This window comes from Camellia sinensis, chromosome 11 (genome assembly GCF_055761805.1).
Source record: "Camellia sinensis isolate YWXY chromosome 11, ASM5576180v1, whole genome shotgun sequence".
Lineage (NCBI taxonomy): Eukaryota > Viridiplantae > Streptophyta > Magnoliopsida > Ericales > Theaceae > Camellia > Camellia sinensis.
In genome coordinates this window covers 153902061-153922830 of record NC_138971.1, presented here as the reverse complement: position 1 = coordinate 153922830, position 20770 = coordinate 153902061, and the positions used below count along the sequence as shown (strand labels likewise).

Here is a 20770-nt window from a genome sequence, read left to right as displayed (position 1 = left end):
AATATCACCAAGTATTGGGTATATTAGTGCGGGGGGTAATGTTAGCTATATATTTTGTAAAAGCCAGTTACAATCCGACACGTGGCAGAATAAGGGTATTATTGGAAAATAATTTAAGTCTCCAATCCTGATCGTACACGTGGTGATGATAATTGGTTCTCACATGGTCTGAGCAACATTGGATCAGTAAAGAAACGCAAGGTGGCATGGCTTCAACGGTTACTCATATTCAAATTCAAATACAAGAGGGAAGCCTAACTGCAGATGGTGGCATAATGGGGCTACTTCTAAGGCAACATGATCAGCGATCATGGAGGAGTAGTTCGACGGTTCGAAGAGCAGTTCGAAGGTCATCTTTGACAAGTATAAATAGCAGAGAGACCCCTAAGGAAATGGACGGAACTCAGATCATACATACCAGTCTTTACTTCATATTTTACTTTCCAGTTTTACATTCCTGTACTTTCAATACCTGCACTTTACATATCCGCACTGCACTTTAATTCATAGGAGTAGTCTCAAGTAGATTCAAGTGGACTGTTGCTGTAAACCTCTTCGAGGCTGAGTTTGGACTATTGTAAGTTTTTCATTTTTATGAAATACTTCCATTGTTCTTTATATTAATTGTTATTTCTCTTAATTTCTCCTAAGTCAAGCCACCAGTAAAAGTCCTCTTCATTGAGGCTGAAAGAACTAAAACACAATCGTCTGGTAATTGGTTGGCAATCATAATTTCTGTAAGGACTGATTGATCCTTGCTGGCACGCTTACATTTACAAAATACCCTTCGAAAAGCCAAAAAGCCAACACCTGTACTTAGATTTTTTTTTTAATTTTAAAACTTGGACCGTTGTTATTTTATTATTGTATTTTGAATGAATGTAAAAGTTAATGAAAAATTACTTTTAGGTAATAGGATTTTGAGTGATTTTATGTTAGTTGTATTGTTGGGTAGTAGATAGTGAATGAGATTAATGATCTAGGATTTTGAAAGATGTACTTGTATTGGTTCATGATTTGATTTAAAAGTTTAGGATTTTAAATGATTTGTTTGTATTAGGAATTGATTTTGTTATATTTTTAATTTTATAAGTTTTAATTTATTAATTATTAATGTTGGAACATTTTAGATAGGAGAATAACCCAAAATAAATATTTAAAATAGGGGAAAAAAAAGGCTCAAAAATAAATTTTTAAATAAAAAAGTCAAATCTGCAAACCGCCCACAACCACTTACATATCCACAAACCCTATCTACACAAACCACAACCTGCACTGCGGACGGTTGCAGGTTGAATTTTCTCCAAACCGCATACATGCGAGTAGATCCAAATCGAATCACAAATCATCCAAAACCGAACCGCGACCATTCGTAACAAGTTTGATGTGATAATCTAATGTGACATGTATTAATGTGATACTTCAAAAAAACTAAGATTCTTTAGTGTACTTTTCCTAAATGTGATAACGTGCCGGTATGATGTGACACTTCAAGACATTTATTTCAAAAAAAACTAAACACTCCTTAGTGTATTTTTTTATAAATGTGACAACGTGGCGGCTATGATGTGACATTTCAAAAAATTAAAAATTTCATAATATATTTTTTTCAAATATGATAACGTAGCAGGTATGTCATAAAAACTCCTTGGTGTATTTTTTTCAAATGTGACAACGTGACGGGTATAATGTAACACTCCAAAAAAATAGAAACTCTTTAGTATATTTTTTTTTAAATGTGACATGTGACACTCTAACGCGACAGGTTTGATGTGACACTCTAAAAAAATTAAAAACTCTTTAATGTACTTTTTTCAAATATGACATTCTAATGTGATAGGCAAATGAGTCATTATACATTTAAAAAGACTAAGTGGATCACAAGAAAAAAATGTGAAATTATATGGATTATAAGTCCAAAATATGGGACTTATTAATCAATCTTCTTAATAAATAATTTGAAAAAAAAAAAAATATTAATTAAAATAAAAAAATGTATATATTAAAAAATTATAAAATATTATTAGATAAACAAACGATCACATTAATATACCAAACACGTGATAATATTTGCTAGGTTGGGGACATAAGTTATTGCTTTAGGATAATTTGGTTTGCCAGTCACCAAGTTCTCAATAGTTTTCATCACGAAGTTGAAAAAAAAAAAAAAAAAAATAACATTCTATTCTTTTTGTGTTTGGTTGTTTTCTTACTTTGGCTTTCGAAGCTTTTTTTTTTTTTTTTTTTTTTTTTTTTTTTTTTTTTCCTTCACTTTAATTCATCATGTTTCAAATTTTTTTTTTCTCAATTTACTTCTATAGTTAATTTATATTCAAAATTAAACAAAAAATACCACATTAGCTACCATATGACATAGAAAATAATATTGGGGTTTGGATTGTGTCAAATGTGAATTATTTATAATAAAATATTTTTATATCACATGACTGTCAATATATTATTTTATGTCTAATTTTAGACATAAGTTGACTTTTGAAGTAAATTGAGAAAATTCAAAACATGCAAAGTCAAAGCGAGAAAAAAAATTCAAGAACCAAAGTGAAAAAATATCCAAACATAATAAAGGGGCAAAATGTAATTTACCCAAAAAATTACTATATAATAACTTGGTAAACTTTTTGTTTTTGTTGGGGGTAACGTGTGTAAGTTTGCTTAAAATGCATAAATGTCCCTTCCTATCATTGAAAAGTTAATTTATCTTCATAAGCAACTTCTGCAAAATTAAAGGTCATGATAATTTTCCTCTCATACGAAAAAAAAGAAAAAAAAGAAAAGAAAAAAAAAGGACTTGACATTTTATGAATAGAAGGGCTAAAAATGTAACAATAACACATATTCAAGGGAAATTTTATTTTCATACACTTGATTATCTCAATACACATCTTTTCTTAATACACGCATCTATTAATTTATTTATTCATTAATTTTCTCAATTCACATACTAAAAGTTACAATTATATCCTTTAATCATAATTATTGTACACACACCATTTAACGCTCCTTTCCACACACTTTTGATTTACCCAACTTCCACATTTGCAAAGCCACCCACCGATGTGAAGAGCCTTGAAGACCAAAGTCAGATTTAGGATTGTTAGATTCTCCATATTCGTCTTCGATATGGTTGACCCTTCTTTGCTAGGATCAGACTGGATTGTTTTATTAAGCAATTCTAGTTTGATTTTGCTTGATTAGATGTTGTTTATGCCTCCGAATGGGCTACTCTTCGTTGCTGCTAATTTTGTTGTGCTTCTTTTGTTTCTTTCACCATTGTTCTGTCTTCTGTTATATCTTTGTTGTGTAATGATGCATTTTTTTTTTCACCATCGCCTTTGATCTATTATTGCTTCATTATAATTTCTTCCCATCAATAAAATCTCTCTTTTTCTTTGATGAAATTTAAAAAAAAAAAAAAATAACTAAGCATTTCTGGCAAGACTACATTAGCATCAATACATATCTCTTGACTTGGTACAACCCTTCCATATCAAAATTAAACAAAACTTATGGAACTAATAAGAAAATGATATAAATAATAAAGTATAAACTTAGAGATTAAAGTAATACGAAAGATGTTTAGAGTATTGCTTTGTAATAGAAGAATATAGAGTGTGTAGCAAGCAAATTGACAACAATAGAAAAATTAGGGTTTATTTTTTTAACTTAAAAGGTGTACATTGAGATTTTTTTTTGTTCTTAGAAGATGTGTAGAGAATTTTTTTTTTTATATAATATTATGGGTGTTGCTAGATGTTTATTATGATCATTTTAATTTATGATATAATTTCTATTAAATTAAAATATCATTAAATGTATGTCCTAAATTAATTAGGTGCGTAAAAGTAGAATTTTACCATATTCAATCACTAGAGGATAAGTGGATAACCATCGCAATCTAAATGAGTAAGCAAAGCAAGTATTTCAAAAGAAGATTTTACTAAGTTGTTGAATTTGAAACACAATCTCAAAAGAAAAATATCATTATGATGAGTCAGAAGGAATGTCTAATTAAAAGAAATTTTGTTATTGAAGTTGCTCTCCTATGAATTTACTTATTATAGAATTTATATAAATAATGGGATGACATTTTGTATAATATTTCTCAATGCGCTACATACACAGAGAAAAAACAAGATAAAAAAGAAAATGCAATATGTGAATTATATTTATTTTAAGTGGCGTTCACATCACATTAGATTTAAATTTTACTTTGTAAACACTTTTTTTAGGCAATTTTTCTAAAATATAGAGTGAACAACATTGATGCCAGAGGAATTGCTTGTAGTAGACTAATTTAATCTATTTCAATACCTTTTAACCAAAAAAAAAATAAAAAAATAGAATAAATGTAATATGATCGGAGCTGAAAAAAATGCATCCCAAAGAAAAAGTTATTCAATGTCATTGGTTGTACTCACGTGATCTCGCTCTTGGTTTATATGGTAGTCACGTGAAATCTACAAAAATTAAAGAATAAGATGTGTACGTGATATTGTCACATTTGACACTGAATAATTTTGACTAATAGTGCATAAGGCTATTATTTATATATAATATGTCATTTCGTAACTACACTACAAAAATTAATAATATAAATCATAAAATGACAAATTTTCTCTTAATTTCCATTATCTTTTGCTTTTCACCATTTTTCCTTTGTAATCAAGGGGAGTATAAGAGTTGTAGCTTCATATATCATATGAAATATCATTTATCTATTTCCTTTAGCTGTAAATGTGTGAGAACTATAAATAGAGTTGAAAGTTACAATATGTATTCTCAAATTTTAGGGAAGTTTGGAGAACCAACTAAAAATTAAGAAGTTGGGTCACTTTAGACCTCATTATAATTAATAATTGCATAATTGGCTAGTTGTCAAAAATCCAAGTAAAACTTCAAAGTTCAAAAAATTTACACTAGTCTTGTAGAAAACAAACAAATAATACTATTACTATTATTTTACCATTTTTGGCAACGATAAAAAAAAGAAGAAGCAGCCCAATGATGAAATAGAGGTTAGTTTGGTGTTTATTACAACTGTAAATTATTGACCACTAATCTTGAAACTATGACCAAACACTCATTTTTTCTTCCTCAAGGTCTTAGACAATGCATCTTTTTATACTTTTCTTTTTTGAAATTTTACTTTGCTAATTTTACCTATATTTGGTAAAGTTGGTTTCTTATAAGGTTGAACAGCATACATATGTTTATTACTTTTAAGAAAAGAGTATAAGATGAGCGTGGTAATTATTTTAAGCTAAAGTATAAGATGAAATCGAGGGGATATATTTTGTTTGAAATTAAGCAATAATAGGCTCAATATAATGAATTTGTGACTCATCATTATGAATGATGGGTTCACAAACACTCTTTCAGTTTTGTTTTGTTTTTTTTTTTTTTTTCAAATTTAAGGTCGATAAAACAGAGAAGTATTGTATAATCAAAAAGTTTTGCAAGTTACCAACTGATATGTATAATCAAGATTATTTCACGTAGTTATTTTTATGATCTGTTGTGTCTGTAATTTTTTTTTTTTTTTTTTTTAAAGGTGTATGAAAATGATTATAATAATATGGGGCTTTCTTGTCATTTGTAGTAATTGTATAGGATAAAAAAAGTTTGGAAACTCTGCAAATATTTGGAAAAGTTGTGCCTTTTAAATAAGCATATTAAACCAAATATTCAAACTGTTCAGACTTGCACAAATTATGGAATGGTAAAGATTTCACTAATTAATTAATTTACTAATTTAATATAATAATAATATATTTGAATTAATTGGAAAAGCTTCCACTTGGATTGCAACTGTAACCCAAAGAACCCCACTTTGCTTTAAAGCCTTAGCTCATGCTTCCTTTTTCTTATCTCTCTTTAAACTTTTTATCTGATATATGAAAAGCAACTAGTTCCATTAATGGCCACTTTCAATTTAAATAGAAATTAAGGCCTCGTTTGGCAAGAGGCTATTTTAGCCAATTAGTCAAAAAGTTACTAAATTAGCCAAAAAGCCAACAACCCATACCAAAAAGTCAAAGATTCTCTTTTCTCTCTACTTTTTGCACATCTTTTCGTAATTAGCCAAAAAGTCATCCCAAACATACAAGTTTTTTTTACCTACCTTTTTAGCCAAATCTATCCAATATGTGTCATTTTTTTTTTTTTTTTTTTTTTTTCTATTTACAATTGATAGGAGAAGAATATGAGGAGAGAAGTTACAATTGTAACAATAAAACTCTAATTCAAACATCATATCTGATAAGAAAGTGTTGCATTCACTGAGTCAACTCATTCTTTTGCAAAGTCATACATAAATGATATCTATTTGGGAAAGAAAAAAAAAATTGCTTAGAATTTGAAATATTTGCAGCATTCAAAATAATTTTGATCCACATATTTTAGATTTGGAGTAATTTTTTAAAATATTTTTTTTCCTCCCTAATCTACAAGGCAAGTAGTAGTTACTTGGCTAATTATGTCATCAATTGGTCCCATTAAAATTCCATAAGCAAGTTGTTCCATTAATAAGAACTCAAGCTTTATCACATCATCATCATCATACATGTGAATTGAAAAAAAGGACTTAAAAACTTCCACTAAGCCCTCATTTGGGATAAAGATTTTGAAGATTAAAGGTTGAAATAGTTACAAAAAGATAAAATAAATTAAAAAATTAATAAGATAAAATATCACATCCAAATCATAACCAGTTCATTTTTTCTCTCAAAAAATCAAAAAAATTAATTTCAAATGAAACTTTTTAATCTCAAACTAATTCACATCCCAAACGAAACCTAAACACTGTTTGATCACACCAAAAAGTGCCAATAAGCTAAGTACGCACTTTCTCAGCACCTCTCTCCTCTCTCTTTGAATGGGTGGGCCACTCACAAAGATTAGACAAAATTAAAAAAGTGTTTTGTCTGACTCATGATGACGTGGAAGGAGCCTAAAAGAAAGACTGAGAGAAGGCCTTGTGTGACCAAGAATATTGGATTAAACCCTTCAAAACCAACAATCAAACTGTCACAAATACTAATTTGGCGGGAATTAACAGTTTTTTTAATTAGGTGTGAATTGGTTTGGGTTTGTGGGTCCCAAATCTTGGAATTTTTGGGTTGGCTTCAGACTCATGTAATCAACCTTTCGGTGTTCAAGTTTTCGGACCTTTGTCACCTCCAAAACCTTATATAAGCCATCCCACGCTCCTCTGTTTTTACTCTACTCAATCTCGTCTCACTCTTTTCTATATACTTTCTTTTATCAAATTATTTTCCGGGTCACAAATTTTGAACTCACCCACTCAATAATTTTCAATTTTAACAAGTTTTGAGTTGTTTTGGCTTCTGGGTTGTACAGAAAGTTTAAATTTTGGAAGTTGTAACCAATCTTTAGGAGTTCTTGCCCTGTTTTTTGCTCTGTTTTTCATATTAGGGAAGATTTGGCTTTGTGGGTATTGCTGAAATTTTATCTTTATCCAGTTTGTTTTTATTTTTGTTTTTGGGGTCAAATTTCAAAGGGGGGGTTGGAGGGGGAAACATCATAAAGCAAAAATAGTGAATTTTTAGAGGAAAATGATTCCGTTGCACAACGGGTGCATTTTGTGGAAATTGTTTGCAATTCTTGAGAAAAAGTATTGTGTTGAGAAAAGCTTTTACTTTTGGATCTTCCAAATTTTTAATAGACTTAGCCACCACGGGGTTTATATATAGTTCTAAAAAAATTTCTAAGCTTCTCTCTCTTTTTCTGTTTTCATAAATTTTGGAGATTTTTATTTGTTTGGGAAGTGAGAAAATGGGAGGAGCATCATTGCCACCAGGGTTTCGGTTCCACCCAACCGATGAGGAATTGGTTGGGTATTACCTAAAGAGAAAAGTTGAGGGACAAGAAATTGAACTTGAAGTGATTCCTGTGGTTGATTTGTACAAATTTGATCCCTGGGAGTTGCCAGGTATTTGTTCTTCAAGATATTCAGACACAAATTCTTTACATACTTCATTGCCAATTGTATGTTATTTTGGGGGTTCAATGAGATTATATCTGTTGATATGAACTGTACATAAGGTATTTGAAGTAAATCCTAGGAGAATTTTATATACATGTTATTGGTTTGATGGTACATGAACAAAGGCTTCATTTATCTTCAATGAATTTCTCTTCTTCATCATTTTTTTTTTTTTTTTTTTTGTAATGACATTGAGGTTTGATACCAATTTCAATGGTAGAGAATTGCTGGTGTTGGAAAGTTGTTGCTTTTATGTTTATCCGTTTGTTTTCTATTCTACTTTTGTTCTTCTTTATGAACTGAACCATCCACAAGAAGAATGTGTTTGTCGTGGGGCATCTCACTTTTTTCTCTTCAAAGCCGCTTCTATTGGATTTCTTGTTTTTCAAACCAAATGTCATGAGGAAAAAAATAAAGTGCAAACTTCAACAGTAAAAGTTTCTCATTCTTTTTCAGTTTTCTATTTGGATTTTATGTCATTGGGAATTTGAAGATCTTGATATGTAAGCCATGAATTGCAGAGAAATCATTCCTTCCCAAACGCGACATGGAATGGTTCTTCTTCTGTCCCCGGGATAGGAAATACCCAAATGGATCGCGCACAAACCGTGCTACCAAAGCTGGCTACTGGAAAGCCACTGGTAAAGACCGGAAAGTTGTTTGTCAGTCTTCTGTGACTGGTTATCGTAAAACCCTAGTTTTCTACCGTGGAAGAGCTCCAATGGGGGATCGAACAGACTGGGTAATGCATGAGTATCGCCTTTCTGATGACCTTTCTCAAGGATCACCATGTTTTCAGGTAATTTTAGCAATCTCAATTAATGGGTTAGCTTAAATTAATAGCTAGTGTTCACTGAATTGTCTGAATTTGATATTCAGGGAGGTTATGCTTTGTGTCGTGTCATTAAAAGGAACGACAACGTGCAAAAGACTAGTGATAAGCAAGTTGGAAATAGTTCAAACAATGGGGATTTCACTTCAACTAGAATTTCAAGTGAGCCTGTGATGATCTCCGAGGACATGACCTTTCAATCGAGTCACCTATGCAATGGGAGTAATTTTTCGAGCCCTGTTACTTCTCCATATCAGACTATGCCAATTGTGGAGAATGATACATTTTCAATGGGGACGAATCGCAGTAGCGTCTGGGTATCACCCGATTTAATCCTTGATTCATCGAAGGTACAAAAAACTAATTCTTGACTCATTGCTGTATTTTCACTACCGGGCATTGAGGTTCATCACGAGAAATTTCTCAAACATTTGTGTTTATGACTTGACACAGGAATACCCACAAGGACAAGGTGTGTTTGGATACTATCTGCAACACAAGTTTCCAAACATGATGACTCAATGGCCGCCACATAATCAGTATGAAATTTCACCCAGCTCGTCCTACTCAAATTTCACGGAAGAAATTGAGGTCGGTGATGACCTCAGTCGATTTGGTTGCATTTCACCTTACTCATCAGGACACACAAACTACATGGGCTTTTGTGGAAATGAGGATAATATGCCTTACGAAGGTTATGACTGGACCAATTCACTTAGAAATCAAAAACACTTCTGAAAAACAGAATGGGAGTCACTGTACTTCAATTTTATTTTTTTCCTTTAATGCAGGATTTGAAACTTGGGATCAGGCTACAATTCATAGACAAGGTAGCGGAGATGGGAGTTTGGGGGAACTTGGCGGTCTTTGGTCGCAGGAAGATAATATGGTTATTGTGATGTGAGAATCTGCAAAAAGTTGGATAACGCTACTCAGTTTTTGACTAGTAATAATCAAGACTGGTGCCCCTGAGACAATGACTTTTTAATATTGATCTTGGAGTGGAAAACTATGGTATTGGTATTGGTATTGGTATTGGTATTGGTGTTTGGTGCTGGTGTTGGTGTTGGTATTGGGTTTTGAGTCTACTCTTGTTAGCAATCCCCCTGGTTATGATCACTTTTATAGATTGCACCAGGAGTTGGAACATTTCATCATGGCGATGCTTTGTCGTGTTGTTGAACATTTTGATGTTTAAATGCTGTATTTTTCTCTGTTTAGTATAATAAGGAAGCATCTTTATCAAATTTCATCAGAATGCTTATTAATCTATGTTCTGGAACATTTCTATCCTAACCAAAGTGTACTCAGTCGTGTCTGAATACACTTTGGTTGTAGTTTGCTATGATCAATCAATCTCTATGCTAAGTGAATTTTTTTGGGAGTTTATACAATCTGAATAGTGATACAAGTGGAAGGATAGTGAATGGCTGTACTAGTAAAATTGCTTTGGAAGCTTGTGGTTTTGTTTTGTTTCAACTTTGGTGGCTTCTGTGATCACCTATTTCAACAACTTTTAAAACATAAGGAACTTGTAAAGAGGAAGGTTTTGACCTTTTATATTAGACGTGAACTAGTTGATGATGTTGTTATAGGGAAAAGATCAGAATTGCTACAAGTTCATACATGGTTTTGCTCTTCTCTTCTTGGCTACCAAGATTCAAAAAGGTAAAATGTGAAGCAGTGAGATGTCAACAAGTGGCATCTCAAATGGTCACACCCCATCATCATCCCACTCACCAGAGAGGTTTGTGGAAGAAGTAGATTTTTAGCTGACGTGGCAATATTAAGGTAAATGGTCATGTCTAGGAATGATGTCTGGAAATTGCTATAGGTTCTAAATTTTCTATCAACTAAATGACTAAATGTCTCATATAGGTGAGGAGTCCATAAAATTACGGATCCCACACCCATGTGAGACATTTGATTATTTATTTAATAAAAAATTTGATATCTCTAACATTACCCATAATGTCTTCCTAAACCTAATCTCGAGTTGGAGGGTGATGGCCGTCCTCCCCCTCCCCCTCTCATTCGTATAACTTGAGAGAAGAAACACAAATACAATATTTCATTAAATAATAGAGAAAACACAACATATTTAATCCACATATATAAAATGTTGCACATTCATTAACATTAAAAATTGCCACTGTGATTTAGTTTTGTGTTCTTTAAACACTACTTTAAAAGGTTATATATAACACTGCCAATGAAACTTATATAAGGGTTGAGGCAATTTTTTATGCAACACCAACCAATGTAAAAGCACCCTAACAACATTCAGTGGTAACACCTACTACTACTTTGCTATGAAGAATCGAATATATGTGTTCCTGGTGTCCTTTGTTTCTTCATGCAACAAAATATTGATAGATTTTAATAATAAATATCCTTTTTGACGGATTTCTTTCTCTTTTTGGTCTGCACTCTATAAATTTATGCTCCACACGGTTTCAATTGAAAATAATTTCCAAGAAAGGGACTTTTTCTTTAGTGTTGAATGAAGCTTTGAACTAGTTAAATGTTTTTCTAAATCACAATGGGTTGATTGAGCTGTAAAAAATTGATAATAAAATTTAAAATTCCAAGTTCGAGTCACTCCAATGGGTTAGTAAAACTGTGTCCGGTCATTAATTTCAAATGCTCACGATTAATCAAGCTAGAAACAACTTCACCTAAATACTCAGTTATTTAAATAAAAAAAAAATTTGTTTTTAACATTTGGAAATCCAAAAAATACAAAAAGAAATCATTTCAAATATGCGAAAGGGTGTGAAGTCAGAAAAAAGGCTGAAACTATAATAATGACTCGTGGGCTAAACTTTTATCTTTTGGGTTGGGCTTTTGTACAAACTATTATAGAATAAATATAATATTTACACCACTTCGCAACAAGGGTCCTTAGCTCAGTGGTAGAGCATTCGACTGCAGATCGAGAGGTCACCGGTTCGAACCCGGTAGGGCCCTATCGTTGTTTACTTTTTGTTTTTCTTTTCTCTTTGTTCGTTGCAACTAAAATTAATTTTATACAACTAATCATATTTGGTGTTATATATTTATATTGAGATGCTGTCTATAGAATTATTCCCCAAAATTTGACTACCAAAATTTTAAGGTTGGTCTCCCACCCTTCAATAAGGTAGTTATTTAGTAGTCGCCAATGGTCTTCTACTCTTTACTAAGGTAGTTATTTAATAGTTGTAAAATATTACATGACTTCAAATTCTTTAATAAGGTAGTTATTTAATGATTGCAAAATATTACATGACTTTAAATTAATTACGTAGTGAAAAGTTTTATAAGTGTGATAGATTAATATACTTTTTTTATTAGACAATAGGGAGATAATAATAACTTACTATTATTATGTGTTATAGTTTTTTTAAATTGAGAGCATATTGTACACAATACCTTATAATATTCTAAAAATATTTAATAATTTTAAGTCAAATATAATCTTATTTGGAAAAACTATAAATCTTAAACAATTTAACCAATACAATTCTTATTAAACGAATACATATATAGTAAATTTGGTGATTAGCGTGGTATCCAAACATGATGTTTGAATTCGAGTCTTATATTACTGTGAAAATTCATCTAATGCAATTCTTACTAAACTAATTCATATATATTAAATTTAAAAATAAACCATCTATAACCATCAACATAAAGAGTAACATGGTGTTCTCGTTACAAACGTAATGTTTGAATTCGAGTCTTATTCCTCTTCTATTCCCCCTCCTACTATAACTGAAAACAGAAATAAAGAAAATAGAATAAAGAAAAATATTTGGTAACTCAAATTTGTGTGGTCCAAATGTATCAAAACAAGAACGTTTTAAGACATTCGAGTCATTCGGATCATGAAAATTCGACCTACCAAATATTATTGAGGAATAAATATAGAAGTATATATTTAGATTCTAGACCTCCCCCATGCTAATCTAATCCATGGGAAGCCAAGTTCTCCATTTTAGGTCTCTCACGAGTGACGACCACAACTTCATCATCATGTTTGAACTCTTTAAAGCAAGCTACCCTCCCCAACTCTTCAACCTCCTCAATAACAAGCTCAAGCCTAGCCACTACCTCCACAAGCAAAGAAGCAAAAGCAGCAAAAGGAAGCGCTTCTGAGAACTCAAGGCTAGTAGTGATAGCACTCCTACTCAACGTCGGCCTCAAAACCTTCATCTCCTTCTCAGAAGTTCTGCTTAACAATGCTGACGTGTTGGTTTTCACGCTCGATAAGGAGACCCCGAAGTCCTTTTCGTATTTTTGACTGGCTGTGGCAGCTGCTAGGGCTAGCATGGTGGAGGAGGTGGTGGTGGTTCGGCCGAGGAAGAGACGTGGTTGGGATTTGAGGGCGGTGTTGAGGTCTTGCAAGGCCTGGTGAAGGTGGTCGGAGAGGATCTCCGGCGACCATTGGCGGCGGTTTCTTATGCTTTGAGAAAGTTCTAGAAGGGCTTTTGATACTTCTGCTGCAAGGCGAATGCATGGGTCTTTGAAGAGGGCTCGGACTGTTCTTGGTGTCTGACCAAAATTGAAACAAGTAACGCAAAAAAGGAAAATTGCAATTCAGTAAGTTTTCAAAATAAATTATAAATCAGGGGTAAAGTTTACTAATTTTAGTCATCCCAATTATCTATTTTCTCATGTTCACCAAGCAAATTATTTGTATATAAAAAAAAGTGTTAGTGCCAATAAATTTCAAAAATGTGATTTTATGAATAGTTTATTTTTTTCTTTTTTCTTGTGAATCTAAAAGTATGAGTGAAAATTATACAAAGTGGTGTTTTGGGAAGTTGGTAAAAAATTGACTTTTTAATTTTTTTTTAGTTTTTTGACTTTTTTTTGTTAAAAAAATAGAGAGATGATGTGACCTAAAAAATTCAAAAAATCAAAAAGTTAAATTTTTACTATGTTGCCAAAACGCCCCAAAAGGGTAATCACTTAAATGTTTTGGTCTAATTTTTTAGGGATAAAAGTGAGTTTTTCTAAATATAAAATTACACATTTAGTCAATCCACCCTATAGAACTTTTGGATTTTCTTTCCTTCTGAAACAAATCCCACATTATGAATAAAAACGTAAAACTCCAATGTAATATTTCAATAACGTAATACTCCAATATAACACACTAAAAAACTACTTAATGTACTTTTTCCAAACATAACATCATAGTTTGAAATTATGCATTTACCCAAAACTTACTAAGGAATTTTTATACTCATTTTGGAATGATTTGAAGAATCTCACACCCTTTTGGAATGGTTTGAAGAATCGTACATCCTTTTTTTAGAGTATTACATTGGAATATTATGTTTAAAAAAAATATATTAATTATTTTTTTTTTGTGTGTGTTACATTGAAGTGTTATACTAAGGAGTTTTTTAGAATATTACATTAAAATGTTACGTTTGAGTGTTACATTGAAGTATTATAGATTGAAATTATATATTTGTTCAAAATTTACTAAGGAGTTTTTGTACTCCTACATCCTTTTGAAATGTTTGAAGAACCTTATATTTTAAGTCATTGCAAATAAAAAAAAAAAAATCCACATAAAATTCATTTCAAATTTGATTTTCATAGGTTGTGTATCTTGTCTTTTTAGTGCGCGCGCGCACACACACACAGAAAAACAAAAAACAAAAAACAAAAAACAAAAAAATTTAAAATAAGAGTATAACCATAAATCTAATTTTCCAATAATATTTTAAATCTACCTTCCAAAATCAATTGGACTAATTAGTTTACAAGAAAACTCTTGGGACTAATCGGATTAACATTTCTCAATATGAAATTTATAGGTAAATTTTATTTTAATTGGGTTGATTAAATATCAGTAAATCATATTTGTTTCTAAAAAAATAAATATTCTATTTTTTAAATCATGTTCGATTTTTTTTTTTTATAAATAAATTTGATCTATATGGCTATTAATGTTCGATCTACTAAATTTTTTTTTTTTTTGAAGAAAAACTCTATTTATACACGAAATTCATAAAATAAAATAAAATAAAAACTCCACAAGAATAATTTAAAAATACCATTCTTATAAATAAACTCAACATCATGAATGTTTTTGTCTTAAAGTGCAGTTTACATTTAACTAAATCATTATGTATATATATTTCATGTTTGCGTACCATTATTTTTTTTTTAAATGAATAATCTATTCAAAAGCAATAAAAGTTGAAATGTGGAGATCATCAAAATGAACCGTTGTAGCCCCACAACTCATGGATTGGAGGGAAGTTATATCTTTTTAAAAGGTTAATTTTTATTTATTTATTTAAAATTACGAGAACAACTATATGAAAACAGTTGGTCAAACAAATCCTTATACAAAAAAAAAACAAAACAAAACAACCAAATAAATTAGGAATGAAATTATACCTGAATCTCAGTTTGCAAACAACCATGAAGAGCAACAATTGAGTATCCAAAATGGCGAAGAGCAGATCCCAATTTGACATATTGCTGCCATGGATACCTACAATGTCTTGAGTGCCTTGGCTCCCAGCTTGCATGCATTGCCTACACGCACACAGTTCATCATCATCATAACACATATCATTTTCTATTTCCACCAACAAACATGGCACATTCATACTCTTTTTAGTCCTCCAAGATGTTGAATTAATTACCAGAGTCTCATCATTAGATTTAGATTCCAATACTGCCTTGTAACCCTTGTAAATTAGATCTTCTGATGATGATGATGATTTTTCTCTGCTTTCTTCTGTCTCCTCCTCATCACTAAAATATTCATTCACACAAGCTGCAATTTTTCACATTAAACATTATTATGCTTTGTGTATATATATAGAGTTCGGGTATGGATTGAAGAGTCCAGTCTGAGCTCTCAAATTGTGCCATGTCGGCATGTTTTTTTTTTATAAAATTAAAGGCTAAGTTTTTATCCATCCACTCACAAATTCAATATTAGATCTGCGCAAAAATTTGATCCAATATTAAATAGGTTAATAAATAGACAAAAAGTAAACTTTTAATTTTAAAATATTCTGAGTATGGCACGCCTTGTCCATACTCAGACTGGAGAGAGGTGATTCTCATAAATAGCAGGGAGAGTTAATCTACATAATTAAATGACAAAAAAAAATATTAAGAATGTACATTTGCTAGTATACATTATTTTCACCAAGGATGAAACGTGGAGCCAGGAAACTAAATCAAAAGTGACACTTTGATTACAATTTTAATTTTTTTTCCATAACCAACAATAAGAAGATAATAATAATTTTTGAATTAATATTAAGTACAAATATTTAAATAAATTATTACAAAAGCATTCTACATAAAATTTTACAATTAATTTCGAGTAAAACCGAAAAGAAAGTATTGCATGTAACTAGTGTATCATGGACAACATAACAAAGTCATATATTTAAGTCTTAAAATAAATTATATGATGGTAAGATAAATTAAATTTTTATAAAATTTGAGTAAAAATTTCATATAATAGTGATATCATGTCATTATTGACATATCATGATATCACCAACTAATAGTAAAGCAACATATGAAAGGTAAACTCCACATGCAGATATAACTAACACTCTAGTAATTGTTACATATATATAGTGAGATTAATTATATTTGCATATCAATAATGATAGATATTACCTTTATATTGAGATTTTTTCACAAAATTTTCATGCATAAAAATATAATTTGTTACAGTCACTTCATTTTCAATAAAACAATAAAGTTAAAAATGCCCTTGACATTTTATTTTGAATATTATTTTTGTTTAAAATTTTATTTATATAAAAAAAAAAAAATCCAAGAGGGGCATGTGACCCCTGGTCACCATGTGGCTCCGCCACTAATGGAACATAGGAAAATAACTAAGGCCCCAGCGGGGGTGACCCCACCATCCCCATTGTTTTTTCATTGGCTAAAATATATGTATATATATATATATTTTGTCTTGCTATCACACAGCCCCATGTGGAGGTAGGGGTGCTGGGAGTCTCTGTGGAACATATTGTACATTTTGAATATTTGTTGTGATTTAATTATGTAAAGTTAACTCTCTCCATTATACATGGCAATCATCACCTCAGTCAGGATCGCAATTTTTATAAATTAATAGAAGATTTTGTTCACTCATTCACGAACTCAATATTAGAACTGAGTAAGAATTCGATCCAATATTGAATAGGTCAATAAGTAGACTTTGATGACATTTATTTCTAAGATTACATTTCTGAGGGCACTATACAATATTGGGATATATACCTTGAATTGATTTAGCTAAACCTTCAAGCTTGGAGACAGTGGAATTATGGAGGTCTTCCCCAGACCATTTTGGGAAAACTAAGACAGCCATAAAAAGGCAAATACTGCAACCAATGGCAATTGTGTAAAATCGCTCTTGAGCCATCTTCAACACATTTTCAACTCTGTAGCTTGACACTGTGATCAAATTGAATGTCAACAGAAATATCATAACCCCATAGTCATAGTTCTTCTTTATGTAGGGTATGAATCTTGTGTATGTTGATGCACTTCCTGTCAAAAAAAGGATTAAACAAAAAAAAGAAAAAAAAAAAAAATTGTAAATCTTAGGCCACTAAATCTTAGGACGCTATATGTCCTTTTAAGGGTGCACCATATAACAAAATTATGAGAGTTAGTAAATACTCTGGAGGTGGGTTCGGGATCATTACAAATGTTAGGCCACTAAATCATTTTTGTCACTATACATTCAGGTCATGTTTGATTCATAAAATTAATAGTAAGGATATTAATAATTTTATCAAATTAGTATGGTGTTCACTATTCAATTGGATTAGTAGGATAAATTATTTTCTTATCCATTGTTTGATTTACATTTGATAAGAAAACATATGAATGTAAGATTACAACTATATTTATCTTCTTTTCTAAACTTGCCCTCCATCAATGTTTTTTCACAATCTTTACTTTATCAAAATTTTTTCATAAATGTGGTTTTGAAAAAAATTATAAATAAATAAATAAAAGTAAAATAAAAATACAAAATGCAAAGCCATGTTTGGTTTGTTTTTTAATTTTTTTTAAATATAAACTAATTTGATAAAATAAGTATCAAAAATATTTTTAAATTTTTAAAAATTATTCTTAGCCTTCTAAAATATAAAATTATATAAAAATAATAAGTGTTTTAATTTTTAGTCAAGGGTAAAAGAGTCTTTTTTATTTTATTTCTCAGCTCAGAATATATAATCTCACCCCTACCCCATTACTAATAACCCTACAACTTTGTTAGATTAATTATCCATTAGATTTATAATCCTAAAACAAAATTTCAAAACAAACAGAGAATTATTAGACCCATAGAAATTTCAATCCCATACTCTAATCATGTCGATCAAGCATGCCCTCAATGCCTAAATCTTATTGTCACTATACTGTTGGGTTTAGGCCATGACTCAAGCTCGTCTTGAGTATTTTACATCTCTCACTTTGCATTATTCACGTATTATTGGACTCAACTAGATCTCTCTTATTTAACTCCTGGACAAACAGATACAGACTTTTATAGTCATGCTCATGCCCCTCCTTTTTCTTTTTCTTTTTAAAAAAAAAATAAAATAATAAGCATGTTCCAATAAAAAAAAAATAAATAAATAAAACTTGATATTAAGATTAATAAATAGAGTAATCTTAGAGCATCATGTAACCGTACTTCAAGAATACCCAATAACTACTTCTAATGGAGGTCATAATTAAATGACAATAAATAACTCCATTGAGATGGTATTTGAATTCTAAAGACCATGTCACAAAAATTAGCACGCTGAACATTAAAGCACAATACTCATTATCACAATCAAGTGTTAAAAAATAAGTAAATACTTAAAAAGTAAAAGAAAAGTGTATATATATATGGGGGGGGGGGGGTGGTTAAAAAGGGACTTGAGTGAAAAATTAAAAGGTAGCACTGAAAATTAAATATGCAACTTTAAGAAGAGGAGTTAATTTGAAAAAGATTAGATCTATGCAGTTTTATTTTTAAGTATAGAAAAATTATATTGATTAAATTTTAACGCGTGACCACACAAAATAAAATAAAATAAAAATCACCTCTTTCTAGAGCTTTTGTAAAGTTCTATGGAACATCCCAAGATCCCATTGATTAGAGCTTGAATCTGAATACAAATTGGTTGCTTAATCTTTTCTCAGAAAGTTTAATTCTCAGTACCAAATTAACAAAAATCTTACCTAACCCCCCCAAAAAAATTTAAAATATATAAACAAAAATGTAATCTTACCAATGAGAAAAACTGCAGCTCCAATGAATATAGCTCGGAACACCCGACCAGACTTTTCTGCAACATACTCGATCAACAATGCCAACAATCCCGCTAAAAGTGTTCCTATTCCTCTGTTCAATCCTTTGCATAATGTTGCTCCTGCCATTGAAGAAACAACATTCAAATTAATCAAACTGGCTTTAATCTTCAAACACTAATTTTACCTACATAGAAACCCAATATATAGTACCAGTCACAATTTTTTTAGAAATTGCAAAACATATACAATTTAAATCAGTTTTTATATGGAAGAAACTATGAAAATTTATGAAATTTGTGAAATTTCTCAATTTTTTGAAACTGAGCAATTTTTGTATGCGGAATTCCTTAGTTTTTTTTTTTTTTTCATTTTCTTTTCTTTTGTTTATATTGAATATAAATCTTCTTTAAGAGATCTCCTCGAACCAAATTTAATGGGTTAAGAAAACTTTTGTGGGATTTAGTCTAATATATAAGTCCACATTTTGACACTTACAGAAAAATCTCCCCACTCAAAACAACCACAGTCGATCTAGACACTACGACTAGTTCTGTGACCGGTTTCTGTGCACAAGAATTATTACTAACCTGCAGTGAACTCAAGGACTACAACCACAGTCATGACAGCCCAAATGGCATTCTCTCCAACACCTTTGAACAATGGCTCCATTAGATACAACAATGAAACCAGTGTCAATGACAAACCAACTTTCAATGAGTGAATCACCCTCCTCGGATCGTCTCGGCCGACCTTCCAAACTGTCTTCCATGTCAATCCTGGCAATCTCTTCATTTTCTCACCCAAATTTTCAATTCTCTTCTTCATGTTCTTGACTCTGCCACTGGTCTCCTGGCTTTCTGTGTCCATGGCCATGGCAACTCCAGAAAATATTCCTTCACTGGAAACAATTTAATGTGTATATGATATCACTGATTGTGGAAACTATATAGTATAAAAAATTATTCAACAGGTATAAGACTTTTAGTATAATGTGGGCCACCCCACCTTTCCCTGTGAGGCAGGTGTTACCTATATATGATGCGTGTGTGAAATGAAAAACAGTTGTAGCTTATTACCAAAAAAAAAAAGAAAAACAGTTGTAGCTGTTACATGGGGAAGAGAAAATAAATTGAATGTAGATGGAATGGAACGAAGGAAAAAAAATTAAAGAAATCAAAAGTTGAATTTAACAATTTGAATTTGGACAATTATATAGGGATTATTTGGATATGAAAATGTGTGATATAGTTTCGTCCAGTGAGTTGTGTTTAATAGAGATATATGGATAATATTATAGAAATGAGATTTTGTATTAAGACCTAGTTTGGGATCTACTATATAATTCATCTTTTTATTTTTTTTCCATCACATCACCTTTCCACTTTTCTGCACATCTTTTCGTAAAAAGACAAAAAGTCACTACAACAAAAACACACTTTAGTGGCACTACACTAGTGGCATATTTTTAGAAAATGTCACAAAAAATAATATTTGGTGGCACGTTTTTTAAAAATGCCACTAAACGACAAACATAAAAGGCTCTAGTGACATTTCAATAAATAAGTGTCACAAAACTAAAACAAAAACACATTTTAGTG

At 30.9% G+C, this 20770-nt stretch overlaps 2 protein-coding genes and 1 non-coding gene across 3 annotated transcripts; 2 read left to right on the top strand and 1 right to left on the bottom strand.

The window, feature by feature from the left end:
• The first annotated feature begins 7001 nt into the window (after positions 1 to 7001).
• On the top strand, positions 7002 to 10105 carry LOC114308515 (NAC domain-containing protein 71). Its single transcript, XM_082895925.1, has 5 exons — positions 7002 to 7972; positions 8548 to 8825; positions 8906 to 9208; positions 9312 to 9552; positions 9650 to 10105. The coding sequence occupies exons 1-5, from the start codon at positions 7816 to 7818 to the stop codon at positions 9760 to 9762; spliced, it is 1092 nt and encodes a 363-aa protein (XP_082752051.1). The 5' UTR covers positions 7002 to 7815; the 3' UTR covers positions 9763 to 10105.
• A 1651-nt stretch (positions 10106 to 11756) lies between these two features.
• Positions 11757 to 11828, top strand: TRNAC-GCA (transfer RNA cysteine (anticodon GCA)). The gene has a single exon. It is a non-coding gene; the product is annotated as a tRNA-Cys (tRNA).
• Positions 11829 to 12482: 654 nt separating this feature from the next.
• Positions 12483 to 20097, bottom strand: LOC114308450 (aluminum-activated malate transporter 14). The gene is made up of 6 exons (XM_028254037.2): positions 19760 to 20097; positions 19151 to 19291; positions 17133 to 17405; positions 15515 to 15648; positions 15264 to 15404; positions 12483 to 13394 (listed from the first exon to the last, which is right to left on the bottom strand). The coding sequence occupies exons 1-6, from the start codon at positions 20043 to 20045 to the stop codon at positions 12804 to 12806; spliced, it is 1566 nt and encodes a 521-aa protein (XP_028109838.2). The 5' UTR covers positions 20046 to 20097; the 3' UTR covers positions 12483 to 12803.
• Between the last annotated feature and the right edge of the window lie 673 nt (positions 20098 to 20770).

Excerpts from the sequence above, each read along its gene's own strand:
- LOC114308515 (XM_082895925.1), top strand. The coding sequence starts at position 7,816 with ATGGGAGGAGCATCATTGCCACCAGGGTTTCGGTTCCACCCAACCGAT. Across the intron at positions 8,826-8,905 it reads AAGGATCACCATGTTTTCAG|GGAGGTTATGCTTTGTGTCG; the intron begins GTAATTTTAGCA and ends TTTGATATTCAG. Across the intron at positions 9,209-9,311 it reads TAATCCTTGATTCATCGAAG|GAATACCCACAAGGACAAGG; the intron begins GTACAAAAAACT and ends GACTTGACACAG.
- LOC114308450 (XM_028254037.2), bottom strand. The coding sequence starts at position 20,045 with ATGGCCATGGACACAGAAAGCCAGGAGACCAGTGGCAGAGTCAAGAAC. Across the intron at positions 19,292-19,759 it reads AGTCCTTGAGTTCACTGCAG|GAGCAACATTATGCAAAGGA; the intron begins GTTAGTAATAAT and ends CTTCAATGGCAG. Across the intron at positions 15,405-15,514 it reads AATCTAATGATGAGACTCTG|GCAATGCATGCAAGCTGGGA; the intron begins GTAATTAATTCA and ends GTGTGCGTGTAG.